Raw genomic sequence first — 23,047 nt, forward strand, 5'->3', positions numbered from 1 at the left:
TAGATTCTGTACAAGTGTTTTTTGTTTTTTGGGTTTTTTTTAATTTAAACATGCAAAGATTGTCACTTGGGGGGAGGAGGGGAGAAAGAAAAAAACCCCAACTTTTGGAAGGGTTTAGCTATCAAAATAAGCATGTAAATAGTATGTGAGTAGTAAGTCTAGTGTTAAGCTATTTAATTAAATTGAACTATTTCTAATTTTTATTTCTTTGTCTTGAGTAGGTAAAGGGTACAGCAATTATCTGTAAAGAGGTGTACAGACTATTAGGACAGGATAAAATTACCATTTTCCTTCATATGAACTTCAGAGTAAAGGTGTCTTAGCCTTCATTTTAAATTATGAATAAAGATTTAAATTAGCTACCATGTAGCTGATTTGAAAAATCAGAAACCTGAAATGTTTAACTTTTATACTGGTAAATTCTTACTAGGTAACTTTTAGTGCCTTCAGATCTGGAGCAAGGACCTTTAATTTCAAAGCTGTAAAATGGCCACTGTGTGTGTCCAAATCAGCTGAGGTTCCTTCTCCGTGCCATGCCCCACTCCCCCTGCCACCCCCCAGGTGAGCACACACAGGGTTACAGGGGAGGCTGAGGAGAAGCTTGTCAAAGACAAAATGAGCTGCAAGGCTTTATTTACATCCAGCCTGCAGAAGGTGAGATGATCCCTTGAGGACAGATGCCATTTAGCACTGACCAGTAATTACTTTCAGCTGGGGATGATGCTGCTTGTAGAACAGCAGTAAAGAAAACTCCTTCCTTTTGTACTGAAATGTCTGCTGTAGAAGTTCGCCAGCACTGGAGAGAAAATCTGGATGGAAATTGAAAGTAGAAGGAAGAGTTGTAGACTAAAGGAGTTGTGAATCAGTATGGAAACAAAAACAAGAGTGGGGAGGGTGGGTATTGTTTTTTGTGTTTTTAATCCCCTGCACCCTGCCTCTTTCTCAGTAGGAGATTTGGAAAGGAAAAATATATTTCTCAGCGCCAAGTCCTGCTGAATGATTTCATACAACTCTTTAAATGCAGTGTTCTCAGGAGCCTGGTACTGAACCTGGAATTGCCCTATTTAAGTTTACCTCTCTGTGAAGTTTATTCATCATTATTTTTGGAGAGATTGAGTTAAATAGAGCTTGAAGTGGAACAAGAGCTTTGCATCAGAAGGTACACTTTGGTCGTCGTAAAAAATGAGGTAGGTTGCCTGTGATGGAGGAAACTGCATAATTTAAGGGTTTCTGGAAAAATCCTGGATGCTAAGAGTATGTGGGCAGCTCTGAGTGTGGATTTAAAAACCACAGAATGCTCAAAGTTTTAATCTAACAGATTTTTGCAAGTATTCAGAGCTTTGACTTCCCTTCTACTGTAAAAAGCTCATGGTCATCAATGTATTTGGAACAAAAAATTTTCATATTCAAGTATAGAAAGTTTACTTAGCTGTGTATATTATGTGTTAGAGAGGATTATCTTATTTTGAATTTGCTTTACACTTGTATGGAACAAAAATGTGTCCTTCCAGTACCCAAATGTTATGTGACTTGCGAGCATATTATGCTATTTCTGTTTTTCTGACACAAGAGAGCCCCTACAGTGATAACTCCTCCAGGGTTTATTGTCCCTAACAAGGTCTCTCTTAAACCTGCTGGGCTGCAGATTCTAACCTCAGAAACTGCCACTTCACTCCTAATTACAAATGGGACAGATGCACTTAACACCATAAATATTTTAATGGCTTTTATTTAGTACCAAGTTCTCTTAACATTTTAAGCGTTCTTGTGAATGTGAAAAAGCTTTAGTAGTGTTAGGGCCCTGTTAGTAGTTAGGTTACATTTGGTAGTGGAATTAATGAAAGTGTATCAAAGATCTCCTTTGATAAAACTTTAGTTCTCTGAGATTGCTGGAGTTCTGGAGGATGTGTAGAAGAGGACACATTTCTCCTGAGCACAGCTGGCTGGTGGGCCCAGAGACAGGATCTCTGTACTGCTACCCAGGTCGTGGTTTATCATCAGTAACACACTGCTCTCATTTGAGGTGTTCTTCAGGAAGAGCAGCCTAGAAGGGCCAAGAGAGAGCAATGCAGGTCAGTGCCTATGAACAGCTTACTGACCTGGCCATTTGATCTTTTTGAAATAATGTGCAGGATCTCTAGGTAAAAAATAATACAGATGATGATTGATCTGCATGCTGCTAATGGCTTGACAAATACCTTGAAAATTACAGTCTGTCACCTGTATTTTAGTGGATCCATGTGTTAGTCTAAAGACTTGGGCTTCCTGCTGCAGTGTCACATTGTCAAGCAGAAAGCTGCTGCAGTGGATCTCATGTTTCCAAATGCCCCAATGTGTTAAAGTAGGTCAGAAATTGCATAAGATGCCATTACTGGAAACTGCTGTAGGCTGACTTGCATATGAAAACTCAGCAGTGCAACTGGCAAATGCACTCTGACAAAGAGAAATGCAGCCATGGTTTAAAACATGACAAGAGAGCTCTCTGAAATCTCCCTAGGATATGAATGGCTGTTGGAATTGTGAGATGTCTTTGCCCCTTCAGTTCATGTTCCTGCTATCTGCTGAGCCAGAGCTGCCTGCCTGGCTTGTCAGGGGGGCTCACATTGTTCTTATCTGCAGGGAACTCAGGCACACGGCTCCTTAACTCCTTCTGCACCGCACAAAATACATTCTGTGTTCCCCTGCTGGCCGGGCTCCTTGAGAGCAAACAGCACACAGCGCACAGCACACAGCCAGTCCTGCAAGGGCAAGAATCTGGAGCAGCTCCTCCACTGACTGAGGGGTTGCTGCTGGTCAGTAAGGGCCAGGGCAGTGTGGGGCTCAGTGCACACAGCTCTCTGCAGTTTCTCTGTTCAGTTTAACACCACCAAGCCTGGGGAGCACTGAGCAGGGTACAGCATGTGCATTTTCTCTCTTCCAAAGCACTGTCTCAGGGCTTTAGCACATTCCTGGGTATCCAATTCATGCAGTATTTTACCCCCTATATATAGTTACAAAAACATGCCAATGGGGAAGGAAAAAAATAATTCCTGAAGTACCTTAGTCACTCCTCAGGGTGCCTGCTTGTTCTGCTGGATGTGCATCCTGTGCCCATGAAACCAAACCCACTTGGTTAGGAATGTCTGATGGCCCACTCTCTTCCATGCCCTTGGACTTCACTACATTTTACTTTCAGTTTTTTTATCTTTTAAGAATTTGAACACTGGAAAGAACAGTTTTTAAGAACCCCCCCCGGTTTTATTGGGTTTTGTTTTTTTTTTTTTTTTTGCTACTGATATTTTCATATAAAGTTTTCTAACACAAGTTTAACCAGTTGAATAGAAACAAGAGAACTCCCAGATGGGGGGAATATATCTATTAATAATCAGACTAGGGTATATTTGGCTGCAAATATATTTTAAAATTATTATTATATTTTTAAATCATCTTTTAGTTCAGTGTATTTTTAAACTCTGAATGGATCATTAGTCAGAAAATATACTGCTTGGTGATACATTTTACAAAGATTTGAAATATGGGCACTCCTCCCTAAAATGAATGAATTTGCAGTTATTTCTGAAAAATCTTCGCCATCCAGGACTGCCTTATTTCCTGGAATTGCTGCATCTCTGGTGGTGTATGTGCCCAGTTGTCATCATGCAAGTCACCCATTCCCTACAGATAAATAGAAGATCAATGCCAACCATCTCAGGAACACACACAACAGACACACGGTTGTACAATTAGATGTGCTGGAAAGGTCTGCAGTTAATGTACAAACCTCAGCAGGTCTCTGCCAGTCCCAAAGCTTCTGCTCCTCCTTTTGCTGCCTCAGGGCCAACAAATAGTTGTCTGATAAATGCTCTGATACAGTTGACTCAGTCATTTGGCATTGACCTCTAGACAGAGTAGCCCTATCACATCCAATCTTGATTTAATAGAATTAATGCGTTGCCTGATGACAGAAAAAGCTAGGTAGAAGCTTGGCAGAACATTAAGTAGAAGTTCTTCAGCCTAGATAGAATGTCTAGAACTTGGCTTTAGTCATGCTAATGAGATGATGAGAAAATATCAAAAAGTGAGAAGTTTGAAAGTAATAACAATAAAAACCTGGGCTTTCACGGGGCTTACATCAGCCTGGCCATTCCGATTGCAAAGAGCCAGCAGCTGTGTTAACCTACATCTTAGCAGTTACAGCAGCCTTTTCTACAACTTGGTTAATTTAGTATTAACTGTACTTAGTTACTTGCTTATGCTAATGTGGAAGTGTTATCTTAGTGTTAAGATGCTAATCCCAGACTCTCCAGAAATCAGGAATGTTTACGAACAGGTGGCTCTAGCAGCGGCGTTCCCGCAGGCTCCCGGCGCGCCAGGCCCGCGGAGGAGCGCGGGGCGCGGCGTGACCGGAGCGCGCGCGGGCCGTTACCGTGAGGGCAGGGCGCGAGCGCGGCCCCTCAGGGCACGGAGCGGCGGCCGGGATGCAGGAACCGCGGGCAGGAACCCCGGGCGGGCAGCGCAGGAACCTCGGGCAGGTACCCCGGGCGGGCAGCGCAGGAACCGCGGGCAGGTACCCCGGGCGGGCAGCGCAGGAACCGCGGGCAGGAACCCCGGGCGGGCAGCGCAGGAACCCCGGGCAGGTACCCCGGGCGGGCAGCGCAGGAACCGAGGGCGGGACGCAGGACCGTGGGTGGGCAGGTCAGGGCAAGGGCAGCCGGCGCGGCCGGGCCGGCGGCGGAGCGGGTGCGGTGCTCCGCGGTACCGGAGCCAAAGGCCGCCGGCCCGCCTGGGCTCGGCCCCGCGGGTGCCGGGGCGGGTCCCCGCCCGTCCGTGCCCCTGGAGCAGGGGAGGGGAAGGCGCTGGGCGCGGGGTCCCCCTCCGGAGCGTGGAGGGCATGCGGGAACTGCGGGGGCCGTGGGGGGGTGAGAGGAGGGGGGGCTGTGCAGGGCAGCGAGCGCGGAGAGCGGCCCAGGCTGAGGCATCGCCGAGCGGGCCGGAGCGCAGCGCCCCCAGCAGTGCAACGCACGCGGGCACACACGGGAACTCGGCAAATGCCGGGCGGGCCCTCGAGACAGGGATGCAATTCCTTGGAAAGGTGTTGTGGTCCAAAGCTGTCATCCCAAACCAGCACAAGAACTGCCTCTTAACAAAACACGTGAACATGCAAACACCTCTTTTTCTGATGCTTAACTGAGGTGTGGCCTTAAAGCATGGTGGCAGATGTGGAAGAAAAAATAACTCTCGCCTTTCCCGCGGAGCAGCGTGGGCACGGTGTGGGCAGGCACCGCGGGCTGGCTGGTGCGCTCCCAGCCTGCCTTTCCTTGCACCAACTTGTTCTCCATGCACTCAGCCCAGTCCTGCCACTGGGAGCTCTGCTTGCTGCTTTAATTTCACTCTGCAGAGCCGGAGACTTAAATTATACACAGGTCAATGCTAGGACATTTTCCCGGGGTTTACTCATTTGAAACGTTTTTAAACTTCTAAATGTGCCAAAACATATATGGTGCTTATTTATTACAAATAACTGTCTTGCTTATGCCAGCAGTTGCTGTAAAAATGCAGTTTGCTGCTTTTTACATAATATGGCGTTAAATGTAATTTTTGTTATTTAATATTTGAAAAATAATGTTCAGTTAATGGTGGCAGATTAATTGAATGTAATGTTTGTATGTAATATTGTCTTTGCTACACAACTTGGACTTTAATGTCAGGATGATGAAAACTTGAGTTAGCACAGGTCATTTGAACCAAGGGATTGGCTGTGTGGTTTCATGTGTGGTACAAGAAAGGTGCTTTGACAGTTTTGCCATTTTGTAGCTCTATTTGCCGCCTTATGCTGGAAGAACACAAAGCCTTCTGTTCTGTTTGCTTACTTCTTCCTTTTGATGTCATCCCATTGTTGTAGGCTTTTCTCTCTCTTCCTGTGCAGCTTTGCCTGGGACAGTGGTTTTCAGTTTTTTAGTGGCTCTGTGAGTTGAGTGAGAGATGGCTGAAATGTTACAAAACTGAGCCTGCAATGAGCTGTCCAGGGGGTGGCTGTGAGAACCAGTGGGCAGAAGTGCCTCCAACAATTTGGGACTTGATTTATCCTTTGGGACAGATGGGAAGTTCTGTGAAATGTGCAGGAACAGTTTATTCTATTTTGTTACCCTGAACTGTGGTTCAGCAAGCAGTCCCAGTGCCATCCGCTTTCCAGCCTTTTGAACGATGTGGAGTCGGAGGAGCAGAACAGGAGTTCGGTTCTGTGGGGGACCCCCGGCAGGCGAGGCACGGGCACTGCAGCCGAGCTGAGCCTCCTCAGGAGCAACCTACACGGATCACACGGCTCAGGGCAGCACTCGTGACACGGCGCTGGACAATGAACTCTTGTTCACATCTATCTCCTATCCTACACTTGGGCTTCAGACAGAGTTTAATGAATAATAAACCTACACAAATTTGGGGGTTTTCTGGTTTTCCTGAATGTTTCCAGATATTTTTGCTTTCTAACAGAATGTATGGAATTCAACAAGATACAGTTTAAAATAGTGTTATTTTTAACCAAGGACAATATTTGTTGTTGTCTTAATGTTTCCATTATTAGCACAGAGCACCTTAATTCTGCAGCAGTTACCATTGCTTGATTTCTTGTTTTAGGAAACATACAGATTTACTTAGGTGAAGAAAAACATAGACTAGTTTATATGATGGTATCTGGTTGGACAGAGAAACTCTAACCAGAAGTATTTGTAATTTCAGAGCACTATGTGCAGATTTCTTAGAGATCCATGCTGAGTACTTCTTAGAAAAGATGAAATGGGCTTTTATGCTTTCACATCTCCTCAGTTGCTTTGTTGGGTTCTTGGGGAGGAGATCCCCAGCTGAAAACACAGCACAAAGAACTAAGGATTCTTTAGAGGAGAGTATTTATTCTAACCAGGTTCACCATCAGCTTTATGTTTCAGAGTCATTCTGATTATGGAGCACTGATGCAAAAGAAGGTAAGGATTTTTAGACTTTTTTTTTTTTTTTAAGAAGCATAAATAAGCCCTGAATATCTTTATTGTTGGTATAAAGATTATACCCTAACATCCTCTCATTTCTGCAGTCGTGTTTCTTGCCCATAAAAAAGACTTTGCAAGAGTTCTTAGGTGGTTATTTGCCAAATCTCTTAGTGAAAATGCTTTCCCAAATAGGCCATTGCATTTTAGATGTAAGGAGTTTGTGGTAGAGTTTCTATTTATTACACAAGAATGAACTTACAGTTTTGCAAGTCTTTGCTATTGTCTTTAACCTTTACTTTTAGCTGGTTTGAGATTAAAAATAGTGAGTCATGGGTCTTCTGTGCACATGGAGAAAAGCAAGCACTGTGACATTACTTGATGTTCTCATGTTTGGCAGAGTTGGAAAACCAACACAGGATGAAGAGGGACTGCATCTAATGCTGCCTAAATTTTTGTCATTTGGGTTCTTGCTATCAAAATAGGATGGTGTATGGAAGGATGTACATTCAGAGTCTACAGGTGTTTGAAGGGTGTTCAGCAGGATAGATCTAGCATGAAACTGGGGGAAAACACCCTGTTTCTGGGCCCTCTCTTAGGTACAGATTACCTGTGTGTCTTGAAGGTAGGGACAACAATACCCCTAAACATGTTGTGATTTTCAGAATGTCACCATTTCAGAAGTCCAGCACCTCTCCCTGGATAAGGACACAGGATGTTTCTCTGAAGGAGCAGCCAAGGAGGATGCAGTTGCTGGACTGTGATGTTTTCAGTAAGCAGAGGATGCAATATTTCCCATGTAAAGCAGGGCAGTTCCTTGTTTTCCTAACGAGGTGCACAGACTGGCAGTGTTAACCTTGAGCAACCTTTTCTCTGCAGTGTTCTTTTCAAAGACAAGCTCAGTCCTGTTGCCTTGAAATTCTTTTATTCAGTTCTTCTACAGTTAAGGTTTACATTTCAGTTCACAGAAAACTGGTTGTTCTTCTCCAAAGCATACACAGCTTTCACTTCAGCCTGTCTGCTCCCCACCCCCATTTACAATGTACAATTCCCACTTGCAGCATTTTCAGTAAACATGGGATCAATTGAGTATACAGAAAAAGCTTCTATAAAATTTCCATTAAAAAAATAACAAGTATTTATTTACAAAGTGTTTGCTACTACAAAGTAATATTTCCTATTGGTTCAAATATACTATTTGCTAATGCCAGTGTTCCTATTAGGAAAGTAAAACTTTGTATATGCACTTTTCTTTATATCTTTGTCAGTGTTTAAAGCACATAAAATACTACCACATTTTTTTACACTACTCCTAGCCACGTACAATGTGGTAGTGGAAATTAACACTATTTGTTCAGGACAAAAAATCAGCATAGCTTAATAGCAGACTTTCTGCAAAAATAAAACTTTAGTTTATAATTTATAGGTATTTGGAAAGAGAGAAATCTGTGGAGAATTCAAAAATATGCAGCAAATGAAGATGAATGGGAAACTTGAGCTTTCCTGAAGATACAAGAGCTTAGCACAAGAAATGGGAGAAAATTTTTCCACCAAAGTGTTTGTGTGACCCTTTGTGCCAATACACATCTTGGGAGAGCAAGATGAGTAGATTAAAAAAATTAATTAAAACTTCAAATCCCATATAATTAGCATGCTTGTAATTGGATTTGTCTCTTCCCACCCACCATGTTTACAAAACCCTGCTTTCAGTTCAGCATTGGAGGTCATTAAATAGCTTTGTCCATGACTGGCCTTGTTCTTAAAAAAAAGTTTCATTTAAAAGTTAAGACTTTCAAGTGGTTTCTGCATTTTAAATATACAAAGGAAGTGTCTCTACAATTACTTCCATGTAGAATAGAGTGGACATTAAAAAGTGCTACTGTAAGGGTGGGGAGGAGGGCCAGACCTGCCTTGTCTACCCCTTGCTGCATGTTGTAGCACCTTCAGAACATGGGCTGATGGCACATGAGTGTTCAGAATTCAGCAACAATGCTCCTTGCCAAGGACTCATCCACTGCCAGATCATGCCCCAGGTGCAGCAAACAAGTCCTGGTGTAAAACTCTGCCTGTGCTTGCTGGCCAGTTTCTGCTGATGCTCAGTAAGATATGCAAACAAAAAGCTTGTGCCTTGGTGCCAGGGCATGCTTTGCAGTCAGGGTCTGAGGAACGAGGACAGGCTCACATCCTGCTTCTTACAGGTTTGTTCAAAGCAGGATTCCTTTGTTTTACAGTAGGTGCTTGTGAGATACAGTGTCATAACATTTGCCTATGCTTCTCTGAAGGATTTCTCATGTATACAGCATGGCCTTTAGGACAAGGGACTGTTTCAGAAACTCGTATGATGGGTTGTGATTCAGCTGGTGTTTTCCTGGGGAAATTCTGGGAGATCCACTTCATCCCTGCATTAGTATGACCAAATCTACTAATTGTTACAGCAATTACAATAGCAATTGAACAAACCCATCAAAAAGCCTGGAGACTGGTTTTGTGGACTTTACCTTTTCTGATAGTTTTAACTTTCGTGAGCATTCAGAATAGTTGTGTGTGACCTGAAAATGTCAGCAGGAAGGGCTGTGGATATGTGATGTTCTTCCCTCTCTGGCTGCCTGGCTGGTGTGGGTGGGCAGCATGGGCAGCACAGGAAGCAGGCAGTGTGAGGGACAAGTGTTTCACTCATGGAGAGGACAATGGGCTAAAGCCAACTCAATTTGTCTTGGAAAGTTTCTGCATAGATGAGTTTGATTTGCAGCTACAACTGGGTTTAAATTTGACATTGCTGTATCCTGCTATCCCATGCTGGCCACATTTCCAAAGCACCCATGCCTGGAGAATGTTGAGTACTTAAGAATGGCATTTAGAGAAATCAGATTTAAGTGATTGCACTTTTCTAGCCAATACAGAAAACTAATAATCATAGAGATGCAAGTTTGGGCTTCTGGGATGTTTCTGTGTCTGCTTGGAATTATAATGGCTGTGTTACAGATACTGACCTCAACCAGTCAGTCTGCTTTTCTTCTTAGATAAATGCAAAAGTATTTATTTGCTCCATATTGGTCCTAAGTAGGAGACTTTCCCTTCGGGTTTGGATGGTTAGATCCCAGATGTTACTTCTGACCAATTCTGAGCAAGGATTTTTGGTGTCCTGCAGTTTAGGTGGATGTCCTAAATGTTGGATTCTTCAGTACTCTCAAAAATATGGAAGCAGAAAGGAGAACATTTTGGTTTTGTCTGATCTCTGGGTGGGCAGACAGGGTAGGTGCATTAAAGGTGGAGAGTGACTGTACAGCTGTGATGAACAGCCCTTGCAGTTGTTCCTGGCACACTGCTGTGTGTGCTGAGCATTCCCTCCCCTCCCTGTCAGTGCCAGCTGGGGAGGGATCCAGGTGCCCCCTCAGGCACTCACACTGAAGGAGCTGAGGGGCTCTGGCACACACAGCTCTGCAGTGACTTGCAAGGACAATAATCCTTGGCAGAGGGAATGAACAAATGGGAGTAACATTGCTTATGGGTGGTTTTTGGCAATATACCTGGACTGGGGAGAGAAGAGTTACTCACAGCCTCTTAAAAATACTCACCAGACAAAATTCTAACAGTTAAACAGGGAAGAGATAATCTGATTTGGGAACTTTGTTAAGTCTAAGGACTGAGTTTCATGAAGTTTTATGGTATCAGGATTGGGTTGTGTGAACACCTGCCAGCAGAAAATGAAGTATTTAGAGTTTTTCATGTGCTCAGGTAGGTGTGTGATGTCCACAACATCACAAATGATTCATTGGTGCACTGCTTGCAGACAGAGGCCAGAATTCAAGCAGTGGCACATTTTAAACAACAAACCTCCATAAACAGGCCCTTGGCTTCTCCCTCCCCTGTTCATCACTAATGCTGCAAGAGGCACCTGAGACACCTGCAGCCTCAGGGACCCAGTGCAGCAGAAGGATGTCACCTCAAAGTATGGCTATTACCAGAATTTTTTAAATCACAAATTTAAAAAGCACACATTTCCCCAGCCCATTACATCTGGTTATTTAATGTAATGATGCCCATGAGAGATTCCTGGAATGAAAAGATATAAATGAGGTGGGTCAGGCAGGAAGATAGCTTGCTTTGGTTTGTTTTCTCTACACCATCCCCTGTGGTGCTGGCTTTGGTTTTAAATGAATCCAAACCCCAAACATCTTTAACTTGCTGAAGGGAAAGTCTTTACCATCAACTGCCTGATTATTTTCAGCTGAAAAGGGCCAGTAAACTACAAAAAGCAGTATTGCCCAGAGTTCAAATGTGGTTAAGTTTCAGCCATACTCTTGAATTAAAACAGTGGATTTGGTCAAAAAAGAAGAGCACTTGAAATTTTAAACCTTAACTGTGGAATTGTAAATTCAAGCATCATTTCATGTGTGAACATGAAGGCCTCATTTTTTCTTTAAAAAACCAAAAGGATTAAAATGTGGTTATTAGGCCTTTTTACATAATGTTACTTCAGGCTGACATAGTTGATCAGCAGAAGCCCTTTTGTGGGAATTCTGTATCCTCAGCAATTTCTAGCTACTCAAAAGGACTTAGGGGTATTTGCAAGCTGTGGTTTAAAAATTAAAACCCCTTAACCAAAATGGAAACACCTACAACAGGGCTTTTACTGGGTTTATGGTGTTAGTTGAAGTCATACCTTCAGTTGAACTGGTCTTATTTGCTAGACACACACCCTTTCTGAGATTAAGTTGGCATTAATTCCAGTGTGGAAATGTGAAAACTGGTGCACTTTAATACAATTTTAAATACCAAAATCCACAATTACTTTGTTATATTTCCACATAATGGAAAAATGCTGTCTCCCACTCATAGTTTTTCATCTAGTGGAGCTGACAAGTTTTTCTAAATCAAATTTAGATTTTTCAAGCACCACAAAGTTAGTCCAGAAAAGTTTAGTGCACAATAGCTATAAAGGTATTTACATACAGCATTATATTGCTTGCAGTCAAGTGCCTCCTGAATGCATAACCAAGAGAGAGTGTTCCAAGACACAAAAACATCACTTAAATTTACTTTAAATAGAAGATAAATTTGATAATGAAAATTTGAATAATGAAATAAATTTTAACAATGAAAATCTAAGTGCTAACTTTTTCTCATATGAAGTATAACCTAGTACCAATTGCTGCTTGATTCCTGTCAATGAATGTCAGGGGTATTGCATGAGACAGGAGATGATGATGGAACTGAATAGAAAATGGGAAAACTAGGCTTGGTCAGGACCATTTTATTGTGGAAAGTGTTTGCTGGCTCTCAGCAGGAGGGAGGGCCTGTGTGTTGAAGCACTGCCATGAGCTCAGTGAGAGCTCTGTGGTTTGTTAATATTCTCAAGCCCTTTGTTACTCACAATTGCAGCAGCTGCCTTTGGTGAGGTCTTGCATTTACCTGTTTTGGTTTGTGGTTTTTGTGTCTTTTTTAACTATGGCAGCTAAGATCACCAGGAATGATTGAAAAGTTTGCCTGAGATCATACACAGGTGACTGTGGCTGGATCAGGTCCCAAATTCTCCTAGTTCCCAGACTTGAGTGTGGCCACAAGACTGCAGTGCTTCAGTTGAACTTCATCCTCAACTGGCACAAAGAAGCCCAAGGAAAGAATTTACTTTTGAAGTCTCTTCTAAATGTTCTAACTTGTTTTGTCCTTTGTATTCAACTAGTCCAGGAAAAATAACTTTTGAAGGCTTGGTTCAACTGTCAAATAAATGTTATGTGTGCCCATATTTTTTATCTTTAAATTTGATAGTTTGATGTTTGCCAGAAAGCAAGCAGCTGTGCAGGCTGCAGCTTTGAAGGGTACAGACATCAGTGGAGGAAAGGTGTCACTGAAGATCTTCCTTCCCCCTGTAAAGCAGACTGACTGCTAATAAAATACATTCCATTTCTGGGCTGGAAGCCTTTTTTTTGCCAGGTTCTTATAGTTCAAAGTGCTGCTCTTTAGGAACTGCTTAGTGTTTTGCTGTTTTTTCTTTTTACATCAATCTTGAGTGGGAAATGTGAAGAAAGTGTAAAGTCAAATGTGTCCTTAATGTATTGTTGGGGAGAGGGTGGTATAACTACTCTGGAAGATATTTCCCTGTAAAGAATTCCTTAGGCTCATGCATATGTAAGTTACCTTTGATATGTCCTTTCCAATGAAAGCTTACTGACAGGGCACTTTTGAAAAAGCAATGGGTTTTTTAACAATGAAAGTGATGATCTGTTTAAATGAAATGTCAATCATGAAGCTGACAATTCCATAGTAGTATGTGTGAAGTACCTGTTCCCTTCTCCCCCCATTTCAAAAGTGAACCACTTGGCTCAATGCACTGCCTCTCACAGCAGGAATATTTTTTTGTGTCTGTAAAGCTTTTCTGGTATGGAGGTAGTGTTACAGATTCGGTGGAAGTGAGGGGGTGTGAAGCCCTCAGTTTGCTGCTGCCTGTGAGCCATGAGCACAGGATGGGCTGAGCAGTCTTGCCCCGAGGTGAGTACCATAGTAGGCATTTCAGTTTGTGCATTTGCCATTCATTTGTAAAACAGCTCAGTCAAAAGCCATGGCTAGTACTGGTGCTGCCCTCAGGCACTCCTCAGCTGCAGGAGTTTGAATGTCTGTGAGAAGTTCCTATCTGGATGCTTCTGTTTGTAATGGAAACGTGTGGGTGGTGCTTGTCTATGCCTCAGTTTTACCTGTGGCTGACAGCCCTGGGCTAACTCCTGCACACAGCCAGGCAGCTCTTGAGCTGGGGCCTCATTTTGTCTCTGTAGCTCAGGCTCGGTGCTTTTGGAGTGAGTGCAAGTTTGGCTGTAGAAGACGCTGTGGACACAGCCCAGGCTGTGAGAGTGATGCTGCAGCAGCCCAGGGCAGCTGCTGCCATTGCTCAGTGAGCAGCAGCACAAGGGACCTCACCCATCCCCCAGAGCAGAACAGAGCCAGGACAGCTGCCCCAGACAGCTGGGACATGGGACAGCCCCTGCAGACAGAGGAAAAACTGGCAAGATTGACCTCATGAAAAACAGTTACCTCAGAGCTAGGCAAAGTCCTGGGCGCTGGAACACCATGGGAAGAGTACATCTACAGTGTATTTTACATTGATATTCAAGGTTTTGGTTTTTTTAAAAGGTCTTTATGATTGGATGTGATGTTAGCTATGGAAAACACAGCCTTCTGCTGCAAGTCTGAGTTTAACAGTTCACATGGGATATGTGCTGGGTAACTTGAGCCACAGAGTATTTTACATGGTTTGACACAACTTTCAAAGGTGCATCAAGGTGAGTGCAACTGAACTTACTGATAAGAAAGTCTGTCAGAATGCAAAACATGAAACAATGTATTGTTGAAATTTAATTTTTTCCCTAAGAACCTCAGCCTATGACTTTAAAAGTTATGTGACCTGCCCACCCCAAATTTGAAAAGACTGCCTTGAAAACACACTGCCTGAGATCCTTAACATAGTGGGAGGCCTTTTTTAAAAAAACAAGACATGCTCTAATATCAAAGGGATTATATAAAGTTAGAACAATAAAGGAGAAGCTACACTGAATACGCTGTAATCTAGAAATACAATTTTTTAACTTATTTTCCTTGAAAAAAGCTGGTGCAGAGAATACTGTTTTTTTTCTGACTGTTTTAATAATGGCTAAGAATAATCACTTAAAATAAATTAGGCCTGCAATATAAATGAACATATGAACCTTTTATACTAATGCTTTCTGTTACTTTTAGAGTATCTAAAATGGATATAAACTATTTCAAGATTCATTTAATCACTTGCAATTTATATTACTTTAAGAATCTTCTGTACAGCAAGTTGAACAGAAAAAAAGCAAACATTTTAACAGTCCCTTTTCCCTATAACCACTTTCATACAAGATAGTTTTAAATAATGATTTTAGCACATTTGTGTGTGCTCTCTCCCCCTTTTTCTAAAGGCAGAACAGCCAAAAGACAATACAAGAATCAGCTTTTACTGACTGACTGTTTTCTCCTCCATCTGAAAAAGACAAGGGGAAGACAGATACTCGAGTCCCAAAATGGAAAAGATGATCTTAAGGTTTACTTTGCCAAATCTCCAGGGACTTTGTTCTTTTCCTCATTTATAGTTTATAAAACCCACTTTGCTCTGTCTCTGCATGTCACTCTGTGTTCAGTTACACAATTCTTCAATTTCAGCTATGGATAAACTTGTTTTGAAGCTTCCATTTTGGTTCACCAAACACAGTGCAAACCAAGGCAAGAAACCAGTAAAATCCAAACAGGAACTCCCATTAAGAATATTTGAGCAGCATTTTGTATATTCCTGTCCTCATTCTGGGGAGGAAGAATCCTCATCTTCATCCTCTTCATCCTCCTCATTGAAGGAGCAGGGCGTCTCCCCCCGGGACGCTGCGCTGCTGGACTGCTGACTGCTAGGGGCAAGCAGCTGCCCCGTTGCTAAGGCCACTTCAGCATCCAAACACAGCCCTGCATTCTCACTAGCAAGACAACAGAAAGGGGCAAGTTTAGAGGGCTTCTCAGGAGGTTTTAAGCTTTTTCTTTTTGGCCTCAGCTTTTCCTTTAGTCAGAGAAATGCTACCAACAAGGAAAAATCCCAAAGTTAGTTAGGAGAGTTGAAAAACATTGGAAAATTGCATAAAAAAGAATATTGGGTGACTTCCTTTTTTTTCATAATCAACTAATAGAATTGCTTAAGCTGAAGAAAAAAAAAGGAAATCATCTCAGTTTCTTTAATACACAGAAATGTTTGCAATATACAATGAGGCTGTTAATTGTTATGAGAAAGAGCCTGCTCCAAAACAATAATCCCTATTTCCATTTTTTGTGGTACAGGTAGCCTCCAAGCAAAGTCTGCTGCTGAGGTGTATTTAAGGTTGGGGTTTGCTCATGGTGTTTTTTGTTTGGTTGTTGGTTTTTAATTTTAAATTCTTATTAAGTTGCGTGGACTAAATTTCTTTCATGAAAGCTTAAATAGCAGTGCATTTAGAGAGCAGACATTCTTGTGCAATCTTCAGAAATATTACCAGGCTTTTATCCACATGTAATTATCTATCTGTAGTCCATGCCCAGGCAGGAATTTAGGGTTAATCAGGAAAGGGGGCTTGGAAGTGATTCTATTCTTATGAAACATAGGTACAAAATAGCTGGTATGGTCAATGTTCAAAGCATGTTGATTTGACCTTTCAAACATAATTTTCCTTCATGGAAGACAGAGACTTTTTCACCACTAAAATCAGCAATGATAATATCTCAATTCCTGCGTGCAAATGGTATGAAATAGCAAGGTTACTAAAGTACCACATATATAACTATTCTTGAATAAAAAATAATTTTATTTACCTTGATTTAGCATCATATGTGCTTCCAGCTGCCTCAAAATGGGAAACTGCTTGTGCTGAACTTGAAATTAACCCTTGGTTTACCCATGAAAATCCCGCAGACATATCTAGAAGAAAGCATAGCTATTTATTATAGTTACTTATGTTTTTTCTTTCTTTTACAATTTTAAATTTTGCATTCTCTTTGCAATTAGGATCCCTTAATTTAGTTTAGAAGGTACCAGTAGCTTGAGTTTTATACCGTACATGTGTCCTGTTTAATCAAGATGAAATGATATCCTGTGTTTGTGGATTCACTTAAGCCTTGCACTCAGCTTTTCCCTCTGAAGAAGATTCACCTGGCTGGTGACTGTATGCAATCACAGGTACCTGAAATGAGTTCTGGAGTCCTTCATGGAAACTCACTGCCACAGCCTGACCCTGTGAAATGCCCAGACAGCTCCAAGCCTTGGCTGCCCCACTTGGTGAGGGTACAAAAGGAATTGTATTTATTTGGGTTTGAGACAGTGCAGTGAAGCCACCCAGGCAGTCTCTGTGTTGCTGTTTCAGGCAGTTTCAGCCTGGTGCTCTCATGGCTGGCTGTGGGGCAGCCTCCTCAGCCACTGTGCCCCCAGCCAGAGCTGGGCAGAAGCTGTGGACATGCACAGACCATGGCAAAGGGCTGGTGCCAAGAATGGAAGAGAGAGCCTGTTGTACACTGCACGTGAGACATGAAAGGCACTGTCCTCCCTAGGGCCAGGAAATGGGGGCATTAAGACCATTAAAATGGTCTGGCAATAATGCCAAGTTTCTTTAGGCAGTTTGTTAAAAACCCCCTGAGAGATGTGAAGAGGTTACTAACAACCCCCACAATACTTGTTTTCAAATTCCCTAACAAGTAGTTATGCCTGTCAGTTGTTTCCAGTTATGCACATTTCTGCCAAGAGAATCACCAAACCAAGTCTACTGACCCACTTATATTTATGGATTTTTTTTGTGTTTCTAATTTGTTTCTTAGATAAGGCATTTCTATTCACCTACCCAAATTCTATCTCGACACAAAGTTAACATCAAAACAAAGTTACCAAGACTGTCTAGTTCTTTTCTATGGCACTTGCATCTGGTTCCAGCTGGATGTTTTAAATCAGAAGTTAGAGTCCTTACTGTTAAACTCTGTGCCTAACCAAGCCTCTGTTTTAGACAGCACAGTGGCAGTAACTGGGACTGTACTACTCATAATTATCTCAAGTTGTTCTATAACAGCAGGTAAGAGAAATAACTGTGTTTGTTACACACACATTCTCATTTGTCCTGTGTCCTTGTCAAGCTTTGGTTCCTCTAGATTTGGCAGTGCTGCCTAGCACAGGGACTGTTTGAAGCAGGCTGCCACAGCCATGTAAATTGGCTTCCCAGGCTACCTTGGTTTGTGCTGTGGAAAGCTGTTGCAGCAAGGTATTTAAATGCCATGGTACAAAACAAGGCTAGCAAGGGTGGTGTTCCTGGCAGCAGTCCTTGGAACATGATAGCAAATGTTGATAAGTGGCAGTTTTAGGGTGATGTGTGAGGACAGAATAGATGAGAACAGTTAAGTGTGGCTGGAGCCTGATGTCTTTCATCAAGATTGCCCTAAATGCAGGTTTCATGTTACAGAGAACATGTTCTCACAGCTTCCTCCTGTCTGTGCAGGAGGAGGCTAAACCATTTGGAATGACTGCATTGTATTTAGACTAATAGAGCTGTACCACAGTGTTGTTCCCTGTATTTTGAAGTACTGTACCTGTGTGTACATGTTTAATATTTCAGAAGATTAAGAAGACACTGCTGGTAATCTTGTGGTTTATAAACATTTCTGGATAATAGCTCGTTAGTCTTCCTTTTGAAGAGCAAAGTAGAAGCATGGCAGAAAGGTGGTTCATAAAAGCATATCCCTGCCTTGAATTTTCATTGCCTCATATTTCTAAATATTATATATATTTCAATAATATAATATGTATTTCAATTTTCCAGTGGGCTCTGAGGAGCAAGGGATAAGAAGTTTGTGAAAGGTGGGGAGTTGAAGCCATTTCCAGTATGGTTAAAGTCTGTCAAAACAGAAGTGTGCCTACAATGAAAAGACTTATTTCTTCTGGCAGTGTAGATCACTTACTAATAGCTACACCTAAAACCAGGGAAAGCAATTTGAATGAACCTTCCCAAGGTGGTGCAGTCCAATCCAGTAGTGGCATTGTTATATACTAGGCATATCTTGTAGCAGATACTCTTGGTAGAAATGTATACTTTATTTGAGAGGGCTCTAAAGCAATACACTCAATAGCTTTAGCAGTTAATGTACAAATGCTGCATGGGAGTGTTCTTGACATCTGAACAAACTTGCTCAGGCAGTGGGTGCTCTTAGCTCTTTAGTTCCATCTCCAGCCCATTCTCCCATCATGGATAATTACACAGGTAAACAGCAGAGCACTTCTTCACACAGGTTAAAAAACCAAGTCCTAAACTGCACCACTTTGCTCACTGCCTTAGTGGGATACATAAGGTAAGATGTTGTTACCTCAACTGTTAGTGCCTCAGAAACCTTATTTCCTGCTTTTTTTAAAATCTGCAGCCTCATTTCTAGTAGTAACAACTCAACTAACAAAAGTGGGACTTGGTTTTGTGGTAAGTGCCTGTAGGAAGTGTACAGCCCAAAAAAGAGAGATGTTACTCTGGCTGCTGTTCTGCGAGTTGATGCTTGTCCCAGGAGTGTTTCTGCTCACCCAGCAACCTCACTGCCCCCTTTGCACTTGAGCAGTTCTGGCTGGAGCCCTTTGCTACATAGTTCTACTTGTTCAATTGATGCAAAGTCGTCTGCCAGACAAAGCCTGCACTTTAGTACCAGGAACCAGCTTAGGGAGAGCACATGGGAAATCACCTGGGTCAAAATGCAGAAATGGGCAGGAATGTATAATTAGGATTGTGTCCTTGGGATGTCCTCTTAAGCTGGGGCAAGTGTCATGTTTTAGACATTGTCAGTTATGACAGTCAAGCAACAGAAAAATGTGTTACAAAAATAATGTAAGATACAGAATCTTTTTCTCTTGGAGGTCAATATGCCTTAGCTTCTGCTGATTTCAGTGGCAGGCATACCTGGGAATCACACCAATGTAATATTTAAAATGCATATTACAAAAATACATTTATTTGCTAAAACATGGTGAAACTAGCAAACCTAGAAGACACTACTTTTATGAAATTTGGGCACTTGAAGAATGGCTGAATTCACACAATCCTCTTCAAAAGAAAATCCACCAATAAAGCTTTGATGTGCACATCATCACTTCCAAGCATTTTATGTGCCTGTTCAATGCAAATAGAAAGTTACTGCTTTTCAAAGCTGAGATGATCCAACATTTTTTGTCAAGTAAAAGTTTCTTTAGTTTATCTGGTTTACACTTAGGATTCTTCCAACTGCTTCTCTAGTCCTACTGGTAAGCATTATAGTACAAACTATTGTTAGTGTTTAGAAGTCAGGAATTATCTGAAATAATGTCCAGGCTAAGGTCAAACTGACATTGTACAGGAAATAATTCACCTATTTGGACACGTTAGAACAGGAGCAGCTTCCAGAGCAGTTGTGTGTCTGTCTAGACTGGCTGTCTAGAGCAGCTACTGGGATCATAATGAATCTTGATTGCAATATATTTACTCAGTGAATCAATAAGAGACCTGGATCTGTTCTCTCGGTATAGTGGTAACTGAAGCCACTGTCCTTGGAAGAGCCATCATGGCAATGTAGAAGTAACCATGAATTCTAGAAACCAGGGATGACCCTTCTATTTCCCTACTCTTGCTGTGTAAGAAAATGTCTAAAGGCTCCCAAGGTTAATATGGGAAGATAACAAAAAAATGTAATCAGGTAAATGCTGGCTTTTCAAATATTGTGCAAAACATTTAAATCTGTTTCCTTTATTGGTCGCTTACTGCAATTAGAAACCACCACTATGCAATTCATACTCTTAACTGTAGATTTGTGTAGCACAATTATGTAATAAGGAACAGATAGAATAAACATTTAAAATTAATATATGTACTGGTATGTAAAATAAAGTACCTTTTTTTTTTAAGTACATATACTAGTAGGAATACTTCTAAGCTAAATTTTACAGAGGCTGAAACAGCTGAATGTAACCCATGTATGAAGAGTACAATACTTGCCTTAATGATTTTGAGTAAAAAATAAAATCAATGCATTTCCTATGATTAAAACTCTATACAGGTACCAGGCTGCTGGTTTGCTACTAGGGAAGTACTCAGTAAACAGTGTCATGACACTGGGTTTTTTGCAAATGCAAGGAAACCCTATTCCCTGGAGGTAAATTAATGCAGGCTTAAAATGAAAAAGGAATTTTAGTTTGATCCTCAACACATGGGAGCAATTAAGTAACTTCAACATTGCAACACTATTAAAATACATGGGTTCTGCTCCTTTCCCCTTTTTCACACATGCTGATAAATAATGTTGAGTTGAGTGAACCTGTGAGGAACAAATCAAGAATTCTTTCAACTTCTCTTTTTATTGTGAATGCCATTTTATAAAGACTTCAGGTGCGATTTCAAAATTGATCAAAAATAAAATAGGAAATTTTAGTTTTAAAACCCACAGGACAAGAGAACCAGGAAAATACAGATAAATGTTAATAAACATAAGCACATCTGATGTAGTTTGAAATGTTAAGCCATTTAAAATGTAAACTTGAGAAAATGCTGGGCTAAGTTAAAGCTGCGGTGCAGCAAGGACACAGTGACAGTAACTATAGGAAGTGACAGCCAATTGTGGCAGCTCCAGTCCAGGGATGGACTGAAGGAGTTCTAGTCTTGTGTCTAAGCACGACCTGTTCAAACAGGGCAGGTAAAAGCCCCTGCCTGGGACACCTGTCCTGAAGTCTTTGGACTTGCTTTATTTAGAGAAGCTCAGTTCTCAGGTGGCACCTGCTGGATCCTGAGGGATTGCACCCAACCAGCTCAAGGTGCTCTTTTTTCTTTCCTTTTCCTCAGCTTGGGAAGAGCTGCCTTCTTCCAGTTTGCTCCTCCATACATTCAGTTACTCAGAATTAATACTAACATAAAAATTTGTTCTTGGTGTCAACTTAGTTATTTAAGAAATAATTTCTTCATAATGCAGCTCACACATCACACTGTTATAAATCAGTGTGCATTAAGGACAATTAAGATAAACCTTCCAAAATTAACAGCAAAACAACTGGTTCATGTATCAACCCTACTAAGTCCTCCAAACCCTGAAATTTACATATGTAAGTTAATATAATTAAATTTGCTTCAGTTTAGTAAGGTTATGGATTTGATCAGAAACAATATTTCACTTACCTGTGATGTAGCCTTCCAAAGCTTTTGGCACCAGTGATTTTGCAGTTCTCAGGTCCTCAGCTGAGCATTTGCCTGCTTCGAGCCCAAAGGACATTCCCATTCTCTTCAGCACCTCGCTGTCATCATGAATCTCAAAAGTATTATCGAAATTAAAGAGGTATTCAAATCTGCATGGAAAAATGAAAAGTGAGATGGTTCTGAAAAGAGCACAGCTGTGCTCTTCTTGCCTATTCTTTCTCTGGTGGTTTTGGCATGTACTAAGGTAAGCACCTGAAGTCCTGGTTTTCTGTAAGGGGTCCTCAAGGAAAGAGAAGTGCAAGAAATGCTTTCTCTTTTCTGTGACTGGCATGCCTACAGGTTTAAAATGGCACATTCTCAATTAAAGTAACTTCACCAGTGCAGGAACAAAGTTTAAAATTTTCTACCTCATTAAGTAGATTCAAAGGGGAAGAGGGAGGCCTTAATTAAACATGAACCTTCACTTGCACTAAAGCCAATAAGGTCACCTGAAGCCCTGTCACCAAAATAACTATTTTGTTTTTCTGCTTTCGCATTTCACTTTCTGTTCTAATGTGCAACACTCCTCCTGTGAACTGACCTATTTACTTTGGTATAATTTTGCTTCTTTGGATGCAGCTAGAAAAGCAGACTGTTCAGAGTCATGTGTGTTCACAACCCATTGTTCCTGCTGCAGGACTTTTAAAGTGTTTTTAACTGCAAATAAAAATGGAAATTGAGATATAAACTTCAGACAGCTTTAAGAAATGCAGGGGCATTTAGGCTGGTCTTACACTGTCATCACAGGTATTAAAAGCCTGGACAGTTCTGGTCTGTAAAATAAGGCTCAGTTCCCAGTACCTCCTGTCCTGCCAACAAAACCTTTATCCTTGGAAAAGCAACTCATCTGTGAGATACAGTCTTTAAAAGATAACTCACTGGTGGGTCTTCCATTAGCTCTCCAAGCTCATGTCACATGTCAATTTTCTTGCTAGGTTGTTTTCTAATACTGATTTTCTTATACCTGAACCAGGAAACTTGGAAGCTTTACAGTTCTTGAGTTTATACACAGAATTTTTAATTGGTAATATAATGTTTTGTGCTGGGTGTAATTATCAGTTACACACAGCATTTCTTCTATGACTCATACCATATTACTTGTTAAACCTATTGTTTATGTACCTTTATTTATTTCAGCATAATCACATTAAGAAGGAAAATAAGATGTGTCATTTTCATTTCAACCTGTACAATTACATCGCTGCTGCCTAAACTGGCACAGCTCGGTGTCATACCAAGCTACCACCAGCTGTAATTACTGACTCATAACTGAATTCCAATTTATGGCACAGCATCAAAAGCTGCATTTATTGATAGCTCTGCAATTCTTCTCCCATGTGCTGTGGCCAAATACTG

At 41.5% G+C, this 23,047-nt stretch overlaps 1 protein-coding gene across 2 annotated transcripts in view; it reads right to left on the bottom strand.

Moving 5' to 3' along the window:
- Window positions 1-14,446: 14,446 nt before the first annotated feature.
- The window catches only part of TFDP2 (transcription factor Dp-2), a 46,921-nt gene continuing 38,320 nt past the window's right edge, over window positions 14,447-23,047 (bottom strand). For both annotated transcript variants that reach the window (XM_054283041.1, XM_054283040.1), the window contains exons 11-13: window positions 21,635-21,801; window positions 16,296-16,401; window positions 14,447-15,433 (exon numbers count right to left, since the gene is read on the bottom strand). In XM_054283041.1, the coding sequence (XP_054139016.1) occupies window positions 15,265-15,433; window positions 16,296-16,401; window positions 21,635-21,801 (442 nt within the window). In that variant the 3' untranslated portion in view covers window positions 14,447-15,264. The remainder of the gene's footprint in view (window positions 15,434-16,295; window positions 16,402-21,634; window positions 21,802-23,047) is intronic.

Source organism: Melozone crissalis, unplaced genomic scaffold (assembly GCF_028551555.1).
Source record: "Melozone crissalis strain CALT ecotype California unplaced genomic scaffold, PUWL_Pcris_2 ptg000034l_1, whole genome shotgun sequence".
NCBI lineage: Eukaryota > Metazoa > Chordata > Aves > Passeriformes > Passerellidae > Melozone > Melozone crissalis.